General features: G+C 41.4%; 1 protein-coding gene across 2 annotated transcripts in view; it reads right to left on the bottom strand.

Moving 5' to 3' along the window:
- Positions 1-1,004: 1,004 nt before the first annotated feature.
- The window catches only part of UBE2F (ubiquitin conjugating enzyme E2 F (putative)), a 32,733-nt gene continuing 15,945 nt past the window's right edge, over positions 1,005-17,792 (bottom strand). For both annotated transcript variants that reach the window (XM_033171157.1, XM_033171166.1), the window contains 4 exons: positions 14,580-14,637; positions 11,690-11,722; positions 6,172-6,234; positions 1,005-3,010 (listed from right to left, as the gene is read on the bottom strand). In XM_033171157.1, the coding sequence (XP_033027048.1) occupies positions 2,960-3,010; positions 6,172-6,234; positions 11,690-11,722; positions 14,580-14,637 (205 nt within the window). In that variant the 3' untranslated portion in view covers positions 1,005-2,959. The remainder of the gene's footprint in view (positions 3,011-6,171; positions 6,235-11,689; positions 11,723-14,579; positions 14,638-17,792) is intronic.

The raw sequence follows: 17,792 nt of genomic DNA, 5'->3' as shown, positions 1-17,792 counted from the left end.
GTAATCTAATTACTTAGATTTTCCAAAAAGGCAGGGACCATTATTAATCACCTTCCTGGCCCAGCCAGCTGCCCCCTCCCTGCTAGTTTTTATCAGCTAAGAGAGGCAAGGGTCCAGAGCACGGGGTCACACTGGATTACCCAAGGACACTGTCCACATCCTCAGTCCTTACTAACTTAAACTCATCTAACATAACATGACTATACAGTGCTCTGAACGCCTCTCAAGTTTCATCTGCTATAACACTGGAGTCAAGGTCCTGGCAGATGCAAGTGATTTTATCCTCAAATGCTTTGCAAAGAAGTCACAGCAAACTACTTTCAGTTCTGTCTCCTCCATTACGCCAGAGTGTAACAGGCCCCACGCTACTCAGAAAAGCTCTGCTGGGTGGCACAGTGAGGATGCAAAGTAAGCCTTCTTTGCTGCCACTAGGTAGGCTTAATGAGGAGCCCTCACCAGTTTTCAGTTGCATTGGAGTTTTCTTAGACTTGCGTTCCAGCCGTCTCCCATCTTGTTTCCTTGGCCTAAGCTCTGGGATACACCAGAGAGCCAAAAGAACTCCATGAAGTGGAAGAGGGTGCTCTGATCGTGTCAACAGCCCACATCATTTGGATATTCCAGAGGTCAGTTGGCGCTTCGACAGGAGTGCATCATATCAAATGGGAAAAACTCAAGAGCCACCTAGAAACCCATTGGATTCATCAGCCTCTTAGGGTGGCCCATTCTCCTAGGTTCCCCACTTCTGTGGAGGGGAAAATGTGCTGAAAGCCTGAATCTCAACAGGAAGTGATCTGACCATGACAAGGGACTGATGTCAACATCCCCCTACTTTCAGATCACCCTCTTGCTGCCCAGTTTTTGTTTTGCAAAACTAGTATCTGACATCAACACAATATCAAAGAGCATGAATTACTGAGCACCCATTTTAGGATATTTTCTTAAGGTGAAACGTTCCTCCCAGAGACATGACTGGATGGTCACTTATTGGACAAATCAGCAGATGGTAAAACTATGGATAACTTTAATCATACCTAAAGAAATGTATTTCCACATTATACATTAACAGGGGAAACAGTCCTTCAGGCTATATTCATGTTACTGATTTCAAAGATGAATGTGCAGTGGCTCTTATCTTTCCTGATGTTTCAGTATTTTCTTTTTAAGAAAGGGGGAAATGCTTCTCATGAAAACTGCCCTGATTAGGAATAATCTCTTTCATACTTTTCAATATAATTACACATTGCTTTATAGATTCAAAGGAATATCTTTGAATAATTTCTCAGAGGCCCAACTCTGCACACCAACATCAGTGACTAGAAAAGGTCATTTACCCAAGTTCTGAGTAGCAGCATTGCAAGTTAAAGGAACTATATGTTTTGCAACAGATCTTTAAGACATACTAGGTACAATCCCGCCAAAGGTTAAGTACTTTGTAAGTACCATTGATGGCAAAAGGAAAGTTAAACTTATGTTTAAATATTTCCCATTCAAATCGATGGGACCTAAAAGCATATAACTTTGGCTACATTGTAACAATTGCACAGCCAAATGTCTTACACTGATAAAATCTATGAAAACAATGGTGCGATTTCAGGGCTTTTGTTATCCAAGTTTTCAGTTTTTACAGTAATGGCAAATCACAAGCACCTGATGAATTTAAATGGATTCTTTCATATGGCACAGGTAACTGTTGAGGCAGGAAATGTTTTGCACAACATATGCATGAAACTACACAAACATTTATTCATTTCTGGCTTTAGTGGTAATTTATCACAGTAACCCAAAATACATTTCACTTTTATGTATGAAACCTAAATAAAATTTGATGACTATGGCTCTCTCAATTGATTCCCAGGCCAGTTACAGTATCAGCTGTGATCAACATGTCAGGAAGAAGTAGGCTAAAATAATAAACACACATTGTGTGTGGCATTTGCTTTGAACTAGTTCCTGAGGTACATGCACCCTCCCACCCAAAAGGCATGCTGCAATCTGATATATACATTCTTTGATATAGAGCTAGCTAGCTAAGTAGGCTTTAAAAAGCACTCTTCATGAACTATGCCTTTATCCCAGAGGAGTTGGTTTCCAAAAGTGTGATCATGAAATTGCAGCATGAAGTAAGTTGCTCTCATGGATTAGGTGCTAGAGCTTTGGGTAGTTCTCCCAAGTTATTACTTGAAACTTCATGTTACTTTATTATATAATAGTCTGAAATATCAACTTTCCACGGCAAAATCTAAAATTTAAAAAAGATAGTTTTAAAAAAAAACACTTCCCTTTCATTGCACCTCCATGTAAAATAATTGGGTTTTAAAAATAACACACTGCATTTATATGTAGGCCATAGAATCAGCCTTGGTTTCAGTAAGTGCTTTGCACAATAAATGCAAACTAAAAACACTGTAGGCAAAAAAGGAAGAGAAAGCAGCAATTTAAAAAAAGTTAAATTAAATATAATAACTTCAACAGTAGGTATAAACTAGCTTTATGCAATTAGCTTTGCTCAAGTGCAGGACTTTTTTTTCAGTTCCAGCAAAGGCAAATATTTATGCATCTTAAAAGTTCTATAAAGACCAATTTTATTGCCAATTTTAAGTGTTCCAGTAAACATACCATTAATTTTTACTAGACGTGAATAATTTTTAAAGCAAAAATAATCTTAATAGTGATTTCTTTTAAGTTTCAAGCATATCTCAATTCCAGATATACAGTACAATTTCAGAAAAGAAAACATTGTAAAGAGTTAGGCAAACAACCTTTTCTCCAACCAACATACACAATTTTCTTGTTGTATTGACGGTGAACTCACCATTGGACATGAACTATTTTGAAGCTTGTTATCGTCTTCAGAACAACATGGATACAGAACAAGCACATTCCAGGTTTTTTTTTGATGTTTTATCAAGTTACCAATCAACATTGTGTACACAATCCATGGTCCTGCCTTCTCCCTTCATCATCTTGCATAGCGCTTAATGTAATCTTCCACTTTAGATCGGAAATCCTCCTACACCGGGGGGGGGGGGGGGAGGAAGAGAGAAAGATTTGTCTGCAGAAATATTGGTAACATTTTTGCTGAAAGAAAGCATCTGCACCTGGAAATATACGCATTTCAGCCGGCCAATACATGTAAAGAAATGAAATCGTATCATTCACTACATTAGATTGTGCAGAGAGATATGAAACTTTAAACACCTGAAGCTTGTGCTTCCGTATTTCATGTAGAGTTAGGAGGGGTTTTTTGGGGGGGGGGGTGAAGACTGAATGCCCGCCCCCCCTTCTAATTCTTTTAATTGCCAGGTGAGCTTCCTGGTGAGGTGCTGGTCTGGGTGATGGGCCATTAAGGAACAGGGGGGAAAGGAAGGTGGTCTGTGCAAGATGGCAAATGGGTAGGGCCCCCTCCCTCAACTCATGGGTAGTTAGGACAAAAGGCCAGAGTTGAGAGTTGAGTGATGTGAGCTAGAAGCTAGCAGAAAAGCTGCAGATTAGGAAGCCCGAGCGAGTGATGTTTGATTTCTGTTTGAATCAAAGGTTTGCGGCTATGGGGGAAGCAAGGCCGTCTTGGGATACTGATGCTGTAGGCTCAGGTTGTATATATGTGGAAATAAACCATATACCATTAAGACACCGCAGGCTCCACTGTGTATCATTCTGAATGAAACATGAACCCTGGGTGTCACAGACTGGTTTGACGCATACGAATGGTAGTGGAGCCTTATTTGCCCCTACGGGTTCCCATTGTTGCGCCCAGTGAGAAAACATGGAAGCAGAAAACACCTGAGGCTTCTGGCTTCAGAGAGAGAAAGATTTATTATTCTGCATGCAGAGGTACTTCGGTGTTTAGATAGCCAAGCAAGTACAAAACTAGTCAAATTTCAGACAGTTCTTATAGACAGTTCTCTGGCTCTCTTCCCACCCCAGAAAACTTCCTCTTGTCCATATAAGGAACATTTCCTGTTGTACATATAAGGCAAATGACATTTAGCCAGAATTGGTTCATGTGCACTCCAGCAAGGCCATCCTATCTCTTGACCTAGGCAACAGTTCCTCTCTGCAAGGACAGCTCTACTGTCTGTGGAAGGTCTACTGTTATCTCCAGACACTTAGTAAGGCAAAGCTTGCCAGAGAGAAGTACAATGCAGATCAAAGTTCACAGCTTTACAGAGCAGTTTCATACAGAAAAGCTTAAGAAGTTCTTTTATACTTAATACAGTCACTGGACTAACAATACATTCAGGTGAATATATATAGGTTAGCTAATTAACCCCTTCCAGTAGGAAGAACCAGCTGGGGAACCAAGATCCACCTGACTCCCAACTTGTGCTATGGGACCCAATTTCACATATTCATTTTTTATTTATAACTTAACAGCACTAATAAGACACTTCACTAATATTGAAATGGTAATTCACAAAGCAACATACAGTGGTACCTCGGGTCACGTACTTAATTGGTTGCCGTTCGTAACTCGAAAAGTACGTAACCCGAAAATTGCGAACTGCACAGAACGCTTCTGTGCATGCGCAAACCCCACGCGCGCCGAAAAACGGTTACGGGAGTATGTAACCCAAAGTGGACGTAACCTGAGGTACAACTGTACATACCATGTTTCCCCTATTTTAAGACGTAGTGATAAAATAAGCCATAGCAGGATTTTTTCACATTTGCGAAATATAAGCTGTACCCCGAAAATAAGCCAGTGATAGGCGCAGTTCTGGAGGGTGCCAAGGAAGAGGTGGGGCTGGACGCGGCGCCCCCCGGCAACAGCTCCAGCCTGATCCAGCTTCTCTCATGCCTACGAAGCAGTCTGCCTCCACGCTCCGCTCAACTTCCCGTTAAAGGCACAGGGGGCGCAGCTGGGCTTTTGTTTTCTAAAGTTGGCAACCTCCACACCAACTCGATACTTTCCGATTCTGACTGCATATGGCTCGGGTTTTTTTTCTTTAAGCAGCACCTCCCCCCCATCTTTGCCCGCCCCCAAACCAAAGCTCCTTCCACTGCGCGCATCGAGTAGGGTGCACGGAGGACGAAGCGCGACTTTGGTGTGTTTGGGGAATAAAAAGCGAGTGGCCGGCCGGCCGGCCGAGAAAGTGCGCACCCACCTCCCTCCCGGGAGAGCCATGCCTTTAAATGCTGGGGGCTGAGCGCTCGCCAGTGACTCCAGCGCCCACCTTGATCTCTCCAGCCACCTGCTCTGGCTCCCGCTTGTTGCTTAGGCCGGCTGGTGAGGCGGGTGCACGGTGACGATGAGCCACCTGCGGCCAGGCTGAACTGGAGGGGGGGAAAGCCACAACTCTCTGTTGGCTGTTGCTCCTCCCAAGGGGGGGGGGAGAATAAAATCTCTCCAGCCTTCAGGGACAAGGCGGACTAACCAGCTCCCCAGGAGCCTTGCAGCAGCGCCGTTGCTTGGTAAGTTTCCAGCGCCATCGTTCTGTGCGTGCTTATGTAATTAAAAATAAGACATCCCCTGATAATAAGCCATAGTGTGTTTTCTTGAGGGAAAAAATATATAAGACAGTGTCTTAAAATAGGGGAAACACGGTAGTGCTACTTTGGCATTACTGTGAAATGAAAATCAGTGATTTTTACACTTTTTCTTAGCCAAACGGCTGAGGAGCTGTTGAAAACCAGTGATTGGTTGATTGAAAGACTTACCATTTCAATGAGACATTTGAGCAAACGTCATTTCAGATTTAATTCCAGTGAGCAGTGATACGTGAAAAGCTAACTCACAGCTCACCTTGAACAACCCAGTTGGGGTTTTGTTTTTGTTTTGAAGGTCACCATTGTTGAGAAGCCTGCTCACGAAGACAGGTGCTACCAAATGGCAACGGGTGAATGACTGCTTCACTTGCCAATTCTAAGTACACTTCACTAACTGATATCCAAAACGTTGGTAATATTAGTTGCTGAAACTGCACTTTTAAGGTTGTGCCACAACAGAGATCAAGAAAGAGAAGATCAGCACCCTGCACAAACGTTAATGACATATCATTGTGCAGTGGAGAAGGCAGATCGAAGATCCTTAGAATAAATTGAATACTTTTTTAAAATGATGCTTGTTAAATATCGATGCACAGAAATCATTCCCTGTCAAAGGCTACAAAAGAGATTAGAAAATTGAGTCATATTCTTACAAGATAATGTAACTGGTACATTGCTACTCACCTTGTCACGTAAATGATGCTCTGCAGCTTCAATATTCAAAGGATCATCAAAATTCAAGAGATCCTGAAGAGAAAACAGACACTTAAGGAAATGGTTGGCTATAACTATCACACAAATGAACTTTGAAACCAACCCTTTCTACCTTACGGCAAACTGTTTATGATGTGAGTCAGATGTCTCATATAGAATGTACAAGCTCTTGGACTGACTCAATGAGATCTTTGGAACGCCATCCATTGAATTTAACTAAAATTCTTATATATACGAAAATTCATTATAACTCCAAATTGAAAATCTAAACATTCAGAGGCTATATACCAATGTTTAACTATTAGGGTGTCTGCAAAGACCTGGTTCAGATATCACAACCAAGTTAACAGGCTGTGCCTTGGGTTCTTTCCATTCCATTTACACTCTTAATTCTTTCCCTCACTTATTTACTTTAAATACTTTCATACCACTTTCCCTAGTGGTTTAAAGTAGCTGGTCACAACAGCAGAAATATATATTTTAAATCCCACAAAGCTGTACCAGTAGCCTCAGAGAAAAAGCCAATTGACATGAAAGAGGCAGATCTCTTACCCTCTGAAAGCTCAGGAAATAAGTTTTCAATCTCTTTCATGATTCTATAGTATTGGAATCATAACTGAGAAAACTTGGGCGACTGCTGTTGCTGTTCTAATGTTACAAGGTTGGAATGGACAACATAATTTTTTGACCAGATTTCTGAGAATTGTAAAAACAATGGACTAACCACACTAACATTGCCTCCAAAATAGCATTGCAAACCCGGTTCGAAGTCTGCTTTGGAGCTGAATTATGGTTTCCAACAACCATTGTTTGCCCAATTCATATACTCTGGTAAACTATGGTTAACATAAACCAGGAAGTGAGGAAAAGAATTGAAGTGTACAAGGGGAAGGAGGGAAGTCAGGAAAACTCGGCGGAGTTTGTGTAATATTGTGAAACTTTATTTGAGGAACGTATTTGTATTTTGTTTGTTGATGGAAAATAAAAACATATTTGCAAAAAAAAATGAAGTGTACAAGGGGAGGAATGAGTGCAAGAAGTCCAAAGCCCATTCATGATGACTGAACAAGGGTGATCTGTGACACTTAACTGAGCCAAAGAGATTGAATTTAGCACAGAGCAACAGCTGCATAAGAATTAGATAAATAAATCTGGAACCTAAAGGCAAATCAAAGCCCTTAGGGAGGCCTACTGCAATTTTTTACTTTAAGACTTTAAGAATCAGGTTGCTATGCCTTATCACAAACAGCTTATGAACACCCACTCCTCCATTTCAACAAAGGTTCACCATTCGGCAGGTTGCGTGTGCATGTGCACACATGCTGTTATCCAAGAACTGGGTGAGCAATACTTCAGTTCCAAGCAAGCAACCACGTCAACATTACATCTCCACAAAATAAATATGTCCATAGTTCCATTAACTTTTCACTCAATAAAAACAATGATCAAGTTACCCTATAGGAGAAAACAACACTCCCAATCTAGCTAAAATTAGTTAAAATAAAGCTGCAATTCTATAAATTTGTACCTGAATGAATTCCTTCAAAATAGATATGTATACAAGTGAACTATAAATCCTATGAAAGCAATAGGACTTAAGTGGTTTCAATGGGGTTTCCACTATTTCCATGAGGCTTAATTCCAAGTGTGTGTAGGATTGCAGTCTCAGGTACGACTAATTTTAGCTAGTTTTACTGGATAATAAGGTCCAAAGTTCCAAAATGCTCACTGCAACAAACACTGCTACTCTTTTGCACGAAGGCTAAAATTTAACCTTGTTCAAATCAAAGCAGCCTGAGAGTTGACAATCTTATGCATTAATTAAGTCACTGTGAGAAGGAGGGGAAAGAAATGATCACTATGGAAACAGAAGATTGTCTGGCAATTATTTTTGCAGTGGCTGGTGCTGAAAGTGGTATAAAATCGCAACTACCACATTCTGCTTTTCTTGTTATCACGGTCACTCATTATGGGTATTTTTTTTTAATCCCCCAAACAACCCCCCAAAATGTGGTGTCTTTTAAACAAAAATAAAATATTGTACTAGCTTTAAAAACATAGCTCAGACCTGAATTGCACATGCTATATGTGATCAGGTCAAACAATATTTTTATTTTTACATAAAAGCTGCCCAAGGCACCCCAAGTTGATTGGACCAGCAGCCCTGAGGGAAGAGGTCATTAGCCTATTCAATCTGAGCAGTATTCAGAACCTGTGATCTGAAACAATCTATTGTTTACACTTTTGGGGGGCGGGGGAAGATGTGGATACTTCTTGAAATATAAATCATCGTAAAACACATATACAGCCAATAGCCAAGAGTTCAGAGTATGCAGATTCTACAGCTTGTCAGGCATTACATTTTCCAATGTCTCATGGTTCTTCTGAGTTTATAATGTAGAATGTGCTTGAATTGGGGAATGACACACACAATTCGGTTAATTCACAAAGTCTGCCTTTGAAGTAGAAAGAAAACTTGGACGTAGAAAAGATGGTCCTGGGTGCATAATTATTTACAAGGGAGGTTTAAAAATGATGCTGTTTCAGACTTCTGGTGGAGCACAGGAAGCTGAAGGGAATCCACCGCTAGCTTGTCTGCCATCAGGGATAATTATTTGTTAATAAGAGGTGGTCAGAATACCTGAGAAGCCAGCTTCAGTTCTGAAGAGATACTTGCCCATTGTTATGGGGAGGAAGGTTAAACTTCTGGGGAAGGGGAGCTTAGAACAAGCAGTTACAGCAGCTCATACACCGAATAATCGCCCTGAAATGAGGGCGTCGGGTTTGCATCTCCATTGTGTTAATTATTTTTAACGGATTGGAAAGAAAAGTAAACTGGACTCTCTATTTGTCAATAGCACCCAGTGATAAAGGTTGCTAAGGGCTACAAAAATAATATAAAATATCGTAACAGGCTGGAAATGTCCTCAAGATGCTCTAAATATCTGATAACTTTGAAAAATGTAGATCGGACTGTGACTTACTTTTCAACTGTCTACAAACTATAATTTATGTACTTGATAACTCGCAGTTTCTTTGTTTTGAGTCGATGAGAGATGGTGGCTGAATTTACAGCTGTATCACAGCTCTGGAAGAGAAATCCAGTGATCATGAAGGCTGATTTTGGGCCTCTTGTAACAAGTGCTTAAAGAGCAGTTAATGCAGTTGAAATTGGAATTTTGGAGTATGGTTAGAGACACTGGAATAAGGTTACCAGACGTCTCCGTTTCCCGGGGAGAGTGCCCGGATTTACAAATCAGTCCCCAAACAAAATCCATTGAAGTTGACAAGTGTCCCTGGATTCATTGAAAAAAATATGGTAACCTTACACTGGAATGCAGATGAGACATATGGGAGGTGATGTGAGTCTGGATTAAAAACAAGTGGAAACATTTTTAATGAATTATGAAGACTCAGAAAGAGAGGATAAATTCAACCCAGCAGATGGCGGTGTGAAGACAGAGATACAAAAATATTGCTGGGGAAAGTGCCTGTCGTAAATTCAACGAGCCGAAAATCATTTTTTAAAAAATTGCTCACATCGAAATGTCCTTAAAGAGAAGTCAGATGAAAATGTTGCCTATCTCCTGAAGGAAGATTGATTAAAAAAACTGGAAAAGCAGGAGAGAAAAGCACGAGGTTATGATTTATTGAATAAGCATCAGGCAAATAAATGTCAACTCTCATTTTATTGAGATGTGCTGGAATCCACAAAAAGAAGTATCCCATAAGAAACTGGAGAAATATTAGTTTGGGACCTTCTAAAATGAAACGTCATATTGAACTGATTGAGTATCAGAACTGGAGATGTTGGAGGCCTGCAGAGGAAATTTGAAGAAATACCATTAGCAGATGGCAGAAAGCTGCCTGCCACCTACAGCCAGGAGTTACTATGAAGTGTATCTGCCGATATTGGAAATAACTGTATTATATATAATTGGCAGATAGAAGGTGGAAGTACCTCTCCCCCCTTATTATTTAAGTTTTTATGGTTTGTTTTGATTAATATTAAATAATATTACTTATAAGTATGAGATGAGATGATAATATGATATGAAGATACATACAGAGAAAAAAATGATAGAAGAGATCTGTGTTGAGAGACAGAATAGAGTGGTTTTTCTCAGGGTGTGAGGCTGGGAAGATGTTTGTGAACTGAAAATTAAGATAGAAGGTTGAAAGAATATAAAATGTTGCTTTTGTGTGTGTGTGTGTGTCCCCTTTTCTTTTCCTTTTTATTATTTTGCTCTTTTTTGGATATTAGCTTTGTTTGGTTTTTATTATATGTTGAAAACCTTTAATAAAATTGAATAAAAATGAACTTCCCCTGAGTAGACTGTCAATACCTTATAATCATTAGTTTTCCCAGCTTCAAAGACATAAAAATGAATCTCTACTTCAGATTGCATGTTGGACAGCAGAGCAGAAATATATTCCATCTGATGCTGTAACTACGTAACTTTAAAGGGAAAAGCAATTAAGACCTTATTTATCCTTCCTTTTACTTTCCAGAAAAATAGCATGAATATTTGATCACAGAAATGTTCATTTAAAGAAGCAGCAGAAAAGTACATAGATTCAGATCTTATCATCCCAGAAGTTTAACTGTAGTTACACAAGGTAACATCCACAGAAGTTAACTGAGAGCCCAATAAAACCACAACATAAACTTAAAATGCCAAATTTACAGAAGAGTCAGGGTCGGTCCAGGATCCACCGGGACAGCAGATCCCGATGTGGATCATTATTCCCCTTCTTCTTTAACAGGGAGGAATGTGCCATCTTGTAGTTCACCTTAGGTGCCAAAATGCCTTTCTTGTCAATGTGATATGCTAGGGCAGGGGTGGCCAACTTCCAAAAACTGGCAGTGATCTACCCCCTTTGGGGGGTTCAGGTCAAAGTTGTTGAGCTTTTTTTAGGAAGGAAAGCCCTGTTTTGGGGGGTTCACACAAAAGTTGTTGAGCTTCTTTAGGGAGGAGGAAAGCAGCACTGAGCTTTTTTTAAGGAAGGAAACCCCTGTTTTTGGTGGTTCAGGTCATTTTAGGGGTGCGGGGTAAAGATATTGAGTTTTTTTAGGGAACCAAAGTTTTTTAGCTTCTTTGGGGGGAGCCACTGATCTACCTGTGATCTACCACAGACATCCAGTGATCTACCGGTAGATCACAATCTACCTGTTGGACATGCCTATGCTAGGGGAAGTAGGCTCCTGATGTTTATATGGACTACAAAGAATCTTGTAACACTCTGAAGAGAAATAATTTCATTAGGGCATAAGCTTTAGTGCAGTACAGTCTTACTTTAATCAAGTGCATGCAATGAGACTCTAGTTCACTGAAGCTTATGCCATCATAATTAGGCTGATGATATTTCAGGCCCTACAACACCAAATTCACACAGTAACTCTTCTGGAAGCACTATTTTCTTTTGCAAAGGGCAAGTCTGATGAGGCCAACTGGAAAAGATCTCAGCCAGTGCACTTGTTACTTACAGTAAATAAAGAATTTAATCCCCAGACAACATCCTGAAAAGATAAAGAAGTGGATTCAGTCAAAGAAGTTGAACAACTCAAATGTCTACACATCAGAGAAGCATTCTTGTTTATTATTTACCAAAGGCGAAATGCAAAGATATTGAATACTAGCACAAAACGTTCAGTAAATGTTGAGCTTTCCATAAAGAATGTAAAAAAAAAAAACCCCACCCCACCCTTATCTAAAGCATTTAATTTCAAGGTATCAGCAATAATTCCAGAGACAGGCTTGCCCATTTATATTCTTTGAAAATTTTAAATGGAACCAAAGGAATAACCTTGCTTATGATTTATGAGATTTTAAAATATTTTCATTTTGGGAAGAAAAAGAAGTGACTCACATATTTTAGGTAAAAAAAAAGCGTATAAACCTTTCTTTGCACCCTGATTTTTAAATGCATTTTCTTCAATCATGACCCCCAACTGCAAGATTTTGAGTTTTATCACCTATTATATTTGGGGTTTTATTCTTTTTTCACAAATGTACCTCAATAGATGAATATTATCTAAATTATGGCAATAAAAATATAATGGCTCTTCAGCAAAACTGAATTTGAAATATTTTTTTCTGAACTATTTGTAGTTATTAAGCAGCAATCCCTAAAGCAGGATATAATACAAGAAATATCAAATCTAAGAATGTTGCATAGAGTACCAGCTAAAATCTCCTTGGAACTTACTTGCTTGGTGCCATCTCAAAGTTATATTAAAGAACAATAAGCTCAACAGTTTGCAAAAATAAACATTTATTTGTACCAAGAAAAATTAAGAGTAATGCCAACGGATTATAAAATGGATATGAAATAAACCTTTCCACAACCTTGGTACTATATTTGCAGAGCTTGGCATAATACTATACGTTTAACAGGGAGCAGCTTGATCTTGGTGGACTTGGTCCTGGAAGCCAGACTCAAGTCCCAATTTAACCGTGATCTTAGGGGGAAGCTTTGAGGATTCATCTTTAAAAATGGATGCCTTGGTCTCTGTCAGAAATTCATTCTACAGTTCATAAAATACAAATTGTATATATGGGCTATATTAAGGACTGAATTTCTACCATCCACTTGCACGTACAGTGGTACCTCGTGTTAAGAACTTAATTTGTTCTGTAGCTTTGTTCTGGAACTGAACTGTTCTTAACCCGAGGTACCACTTGAGCTAATGGGGCCTCCCGCTGCCGCCACACGATTTCTGTTCTCATCCTGAAGCAAAGTTCTTAACCCGAGGTACTATTTATGGGTTAGCGGAGTCTGTAACCTGAAGCGTCTGTAACCCGAGGTACCACTGTATGTGCTTGCAACCTGTTTGTCTCACAGCAACCAGAGGGAAGGCCTTTCCAGCCGTCAGTGGCGGAGCTTCATGCTCCGGCACCGGGGGGAGGGTGGAGAGCAGGCGGGGGTGTAGCTGGCGCACGTCGTGGGGGCGTTGTGCGCCACCTGTGGGGGCGTGGCGCCCAGTGCGGACAGGGGGGCAGCCGCGATGGCACCTCACCGGGATTGCGCCGCCAGGGGCGGTGTGCTCCCCCTGCCCCCCTCTTCCTCCGCCAGTGCCAGTCGTTACGCCCTCTCTATGAAATCACCTCCTCTTTGAACTAAGGCTAGCACCAACACTAATTTCATTTCACTGCTTCCTAAAAGCTAATTAATATCCCCTTGCTTTTGCTGCCCATTAGTACCAATTTACTGTATTTATTAATTTTATGTCTGCCCTGGCCTATTGACTTTCTTATTCTGAATTGTAATTTTAGTGTATTTTTCATTGTTCACTGCCTTCTGATTTCAAACGAAAAGGGGTATGTAAGTACTTTAGATAAACAAGTAAAAATGGAACTGCAATAAGTAAATAAAGTAGCTAATTATCAACTGATGCAACCGTAACAAAAAGAGATGAAGCATTCTTACTTCATTTTAGTAAGAAATGGTAGGCGGTTCAAAATTACTTCCTTAGATACCTGTGGGATATCTGAACTTGGTAGTCCATAATTTATATTTTTAATACATATTCATATTTTCACTAGCTAGTTAACTATGCTAGTTAATTGCTAGCCCTTATCTGAAAAATAAAATAAAAAACTCATTCAAAAGATTCTAAACCATTTCCCTTTGCAGAAGCCAAGTTGATTTACATAAAAAGTTGATTTACATGGATTGACATAAAAGCTACCGAGAAAGTACTTCACCAAAGGCTCCTATGTAAATTGTTGAGAATAAATACTGAAAATAGATTTATGGCATTTCAAAATCATAGGGCTATTCTGGGGTAAAAGATACGATGTCAGGCAATCTTAAGGCTTTATTTGAAGCATGTGCTTGAAAAAAGGAATGTGCAGGGAAGGGGAATCTACATTGGCTGTCTTCCATTGCTGCGATCCATTGATTTATGTAATATTCTCTCTGCCTAGCTCAGAGTTGACAAGGGAAGCTGCTTTAAGTCTATGGAGCAAAGCCTATGGTGGGGAAAGCAAACCATTTCCAGCATTACCGTACTGTGGAATAGGCTTTATTCCATTTCCCCAATACTCCCTTCTGCCTTAACAAGACAAACTCTCACATCCACTTCATAGGTGAACAGGGGCATATGCCTCAGAGAAATCAAAACTTTCACAGAACACAAAAATACAGCTTGGGTTAAAAAAATAAACAATGAAACCACATTTAGGTCCCATTTATTTATTGGAAGAGGCAAGAAACTAATCTTATTAGAGAGCATGTGCTTAATTCACCATTCAAATCAATTCATTCAATTCAAATTTGCCCTAAATATTTACACAAATGTTTCCGATTTATGAAAGTTTTCACCTGATCAAGATTATCGCATTTATATGTTTATATGTTTAAGATAATACTACCTTTAATGTTCTAGTTGGAGCCCAGCCAGTGCCATCAATTGAATGTTCTCTCAATAAACTGAAATAAAGATGCAAATACATATTATTATACAATGAATTCATATGTGCTTTGCTTACTTTAGGATTTAAGGGACAAATTAAATGCACAGACAACTGCCTGCTAAGGAATGACAGAAATTTTTGATATTAATAGCTGAAAAGTAATTTGTGTGCATGTGTACACCTACATATAGGTGACTGCACACAAACTTGGCAAATAGTGTAAGCAGCTACCGGTAATCTTGTCCAACCTCATATCATTTGGTGATATATTCTGACTAATCTGTCTTTCATCAAGGTTCTTAATTCAATCATTCCATTTTGCTCCCACAATTTTGTATCAACTGGTTGTGATTGTGATTTGTTTTAATCTGTTTTTAATGTTGCATTTTGCATTGCACTAACCAGCCCTGGGCCTTTGTGGTAAAGGGTGGGTAATGAATCTAACTACAGTGGTGCCTCGCAAGACGAAATTAATTTGTTCCGCAAGACTTTTCGTCTTGCGGAAATTTCGTCTTGCGAGGCACCGTTTCCCATAGGAACGCATTAATATTTAATTGGGGGGGAAAGTCCGGGGGCCCCTTCCGACCGGCACCGGAGCCTCGCCGCGCCGCGTTTTAAAGCTGCAGCGAGCGCTCGTTGCAGCCTTAAAACGCAGCGCGGCGAGGCTCTGGTGGGGAGAGGCGGCGTCGGATCGCGCCCGGCCATCCAAAATGGCAGGCGCGACCCCACTCCGCCCCCCCCCGCACCAGAGCCGTGCTGTACCGCGTTTTAAAGCTGCAGGGAGCGAACAGCAGCACAGCTGTTCGCTCGTTGCAGCCTTAAAACGCGGTGGCGTGAGGCTCCGGTGGGGAGAGGCGGTGTCGGATCACGCCCGGCCATCCAAAATGGCGGGCACGATCCCACTCCGCCCCCCCGCACCGGAGCCGCGCCGTGCCGCGTTTTAAAGCTGCAGGGAGCAAACAGCAGCATTGCTGTTCGCTCGTTGCAGCCTTAAAACGCGGCGCCGTGCCATACAGGGAGCTGTAAAGGCTTACCTTTTGGCTCCGGTCGGGAGGGGTGTTGTCCATCGCGTCCATCTTGGATCGACTGTGCATGTCTGCGATCTCCAGACATGCACAGTTGATCCAAGATGGGCGCGATCCATCTTGGATTGACTGTGCATGTCTGCGATCTCCAGACATGCACAGTCGATCCAAGATGGGACACGATGGACAACACCCCTCCCTGCTGCTGTTCGCTCCCTGCAGCTTTAAAATGCGGCACAGCGCGGCTCCGGTGGGGGGGGGGCGGAGTGGGATCGCGCCCGCCATTTTGGATGGCCGGGCGCGATCCGACGCCGCCTCTCCCCACTAGAGCCTCGCCGCGCTGCGTTTTAAGGCTGCAACGAGCGAACAGCTTTGCTGTTCGCTCGCTGCAGCTTTAAAACGCGGCGCGGCGAGGCTCCGGTGCTTACAGTGGTACCTCGCCAGACGAATTCGTCTTGCGAAAAAGAGCCATAGACGAATTCGTCTCGTGAGTCCACTAAAAACTCGCAAAACCCTTTCGTTTTGCGAGTTTTTTGTTGTGCGAGGCATTTGTCTTGCGGGGTACCACTGTAATATAAAATTGTAACATGTCGTCACGCTGCAGTTCACTTGGCCACAGACAGGTGACGCTGCAAACCACAGTGTGGCAAAGAGGTGATGGATGGGCAGACCAAGCAAAGCCGCCAGACTGGGCTCCAGCTGCCATCCTGCTCTGCTGCCAGCCCTCCTGTCAGCCCTGGGACCCCTGCCTCCAGGATCCACATCTCCCAAACGGTTGGCTCTGCTATTGGTCACTTTGGAGAAGAGAAGGAAATATTATCCCCGCCCACCAATTCATTGCAAAAGGAGGGTGCTTGCAATGCCCCAAAGGGCTTTTGTCACAACTTTGTGTGTGGAAGTTGGAGAAAGTGATGGGGATGAGTTCCCTGGTCATTTTCTACCCGCCTTTGTCCTGTTTCAGGCTGTTGTGGGTTTGCAAAACCCCAATAGGTTTTTTTCTCTTAGTGTTGGAGAAGCAATTGGGATGGTTTTCCTGATTGCTTCTCTGCCTATCTGGTAGCCTGGACACGCATTTTTAAGGGAGAGAAAGGTGATCCAAGAAATGCATTTGGGTAGATTGAGAGAGAAAGGGAGGTTTGTGTCTGTATGTGGTGAGTGCACGTGTGACCAACAGAAGGTGAGTTCTGGGTGCAAGTCATTTGAATCCCCTCTCTGATTCTTCTTGTTTGTTTGTTTAGTCTGGCTTGCATGTTTTCTTTACTTTACTTCCTCACTTTACTTCCCTGCCCACTTGGTAAGATGTTGTAGCCTCTCTTCTTTTATTGCAGCAGGTTGAACTTGCTCTTTCATAGTTACCAAGATTCAAATAAAACAGCATTTAAAGCAAACAAAGTACTTGGCAGAGAGGTGGCTGTGTTAACCAGGTTGGTTCAGCTACAGACGATCATAAAACAGGCTTCTGTATGGGTGGTTTGTTTGTTTGTTTGTTGTTTTACAAACATTACTGCCTGGTGTGGAGTTTGAGCAAACCAGGAGAAATTTTTCATGCATACCGTATTTTTCGCTCCATAGGACGCTCCGGACCACAGGGCGCACCTCATTTTTAGAGGAGGAAACAAGAAAAAAAAATATTTTTCTGGTTTTCCTCCTCTAAAAGCCCTGTTTTGTTTTGTTTTTTGTTTTGTTTTTGAGGATCAGCTAAAAGTTTTGCAGCTTTTTTTGCAAAGGGAAAAGCCCTGGGGTTTTGGGGTTGTTTTTTTTGGAGGATCAGCTAAAGGTTTTGCTGCTGTTTTTGCAAAGGCAAAAGGCCTTTTTTGAGAATCAGCTAAAAGTTTTGCAGCTTTTTTTGCAAAGGGAAAAGCCCTAGGGGTTTTTTTGTTTTTGTTTTGAGGATCAGCTAAAGGTTTTGCAGCTTTTTTTGCAAAGGGGGAAAAGCAAAGAGGAAAAGCCCCATTTTTATGGGGTTTAACTCACATTTCTGAAAAATCTTAAGGAAAGGGAGCCATTTCTACTGTTTTCAGACAGATAATCTAATCAGCCAGTCACATGTCCTGGGGAAACAAACAACCTCCCTCTGCAGCACATTCAACAAAGGAGGGCGGGGCTGAAAGGGAGCCAGGACTCTTATCTCTCTCCCGATCTCCTG

This window comes from Lacerta agilis, chromosome 1 (assembly GCF_009819535.1).
Source record: "Lacerta agilis isolate rLacAgi1 chromosome 1, rLacAgi1.pri, whole genome shotgun sequence".
In the NCBI taxonomy this organism is placed as follows: domain Eukaryota; kingdom Metazoa; phylum Chordata; class Lepidosauria; order Squamata; family Lacertidae; genus Lacerta; species Lacerta agilis.
The sequence above is the reverse complement of the archived record's forward strand: the minus strand, read 5'-3'. Positions and strand labels throughout refer to the sequence as shown.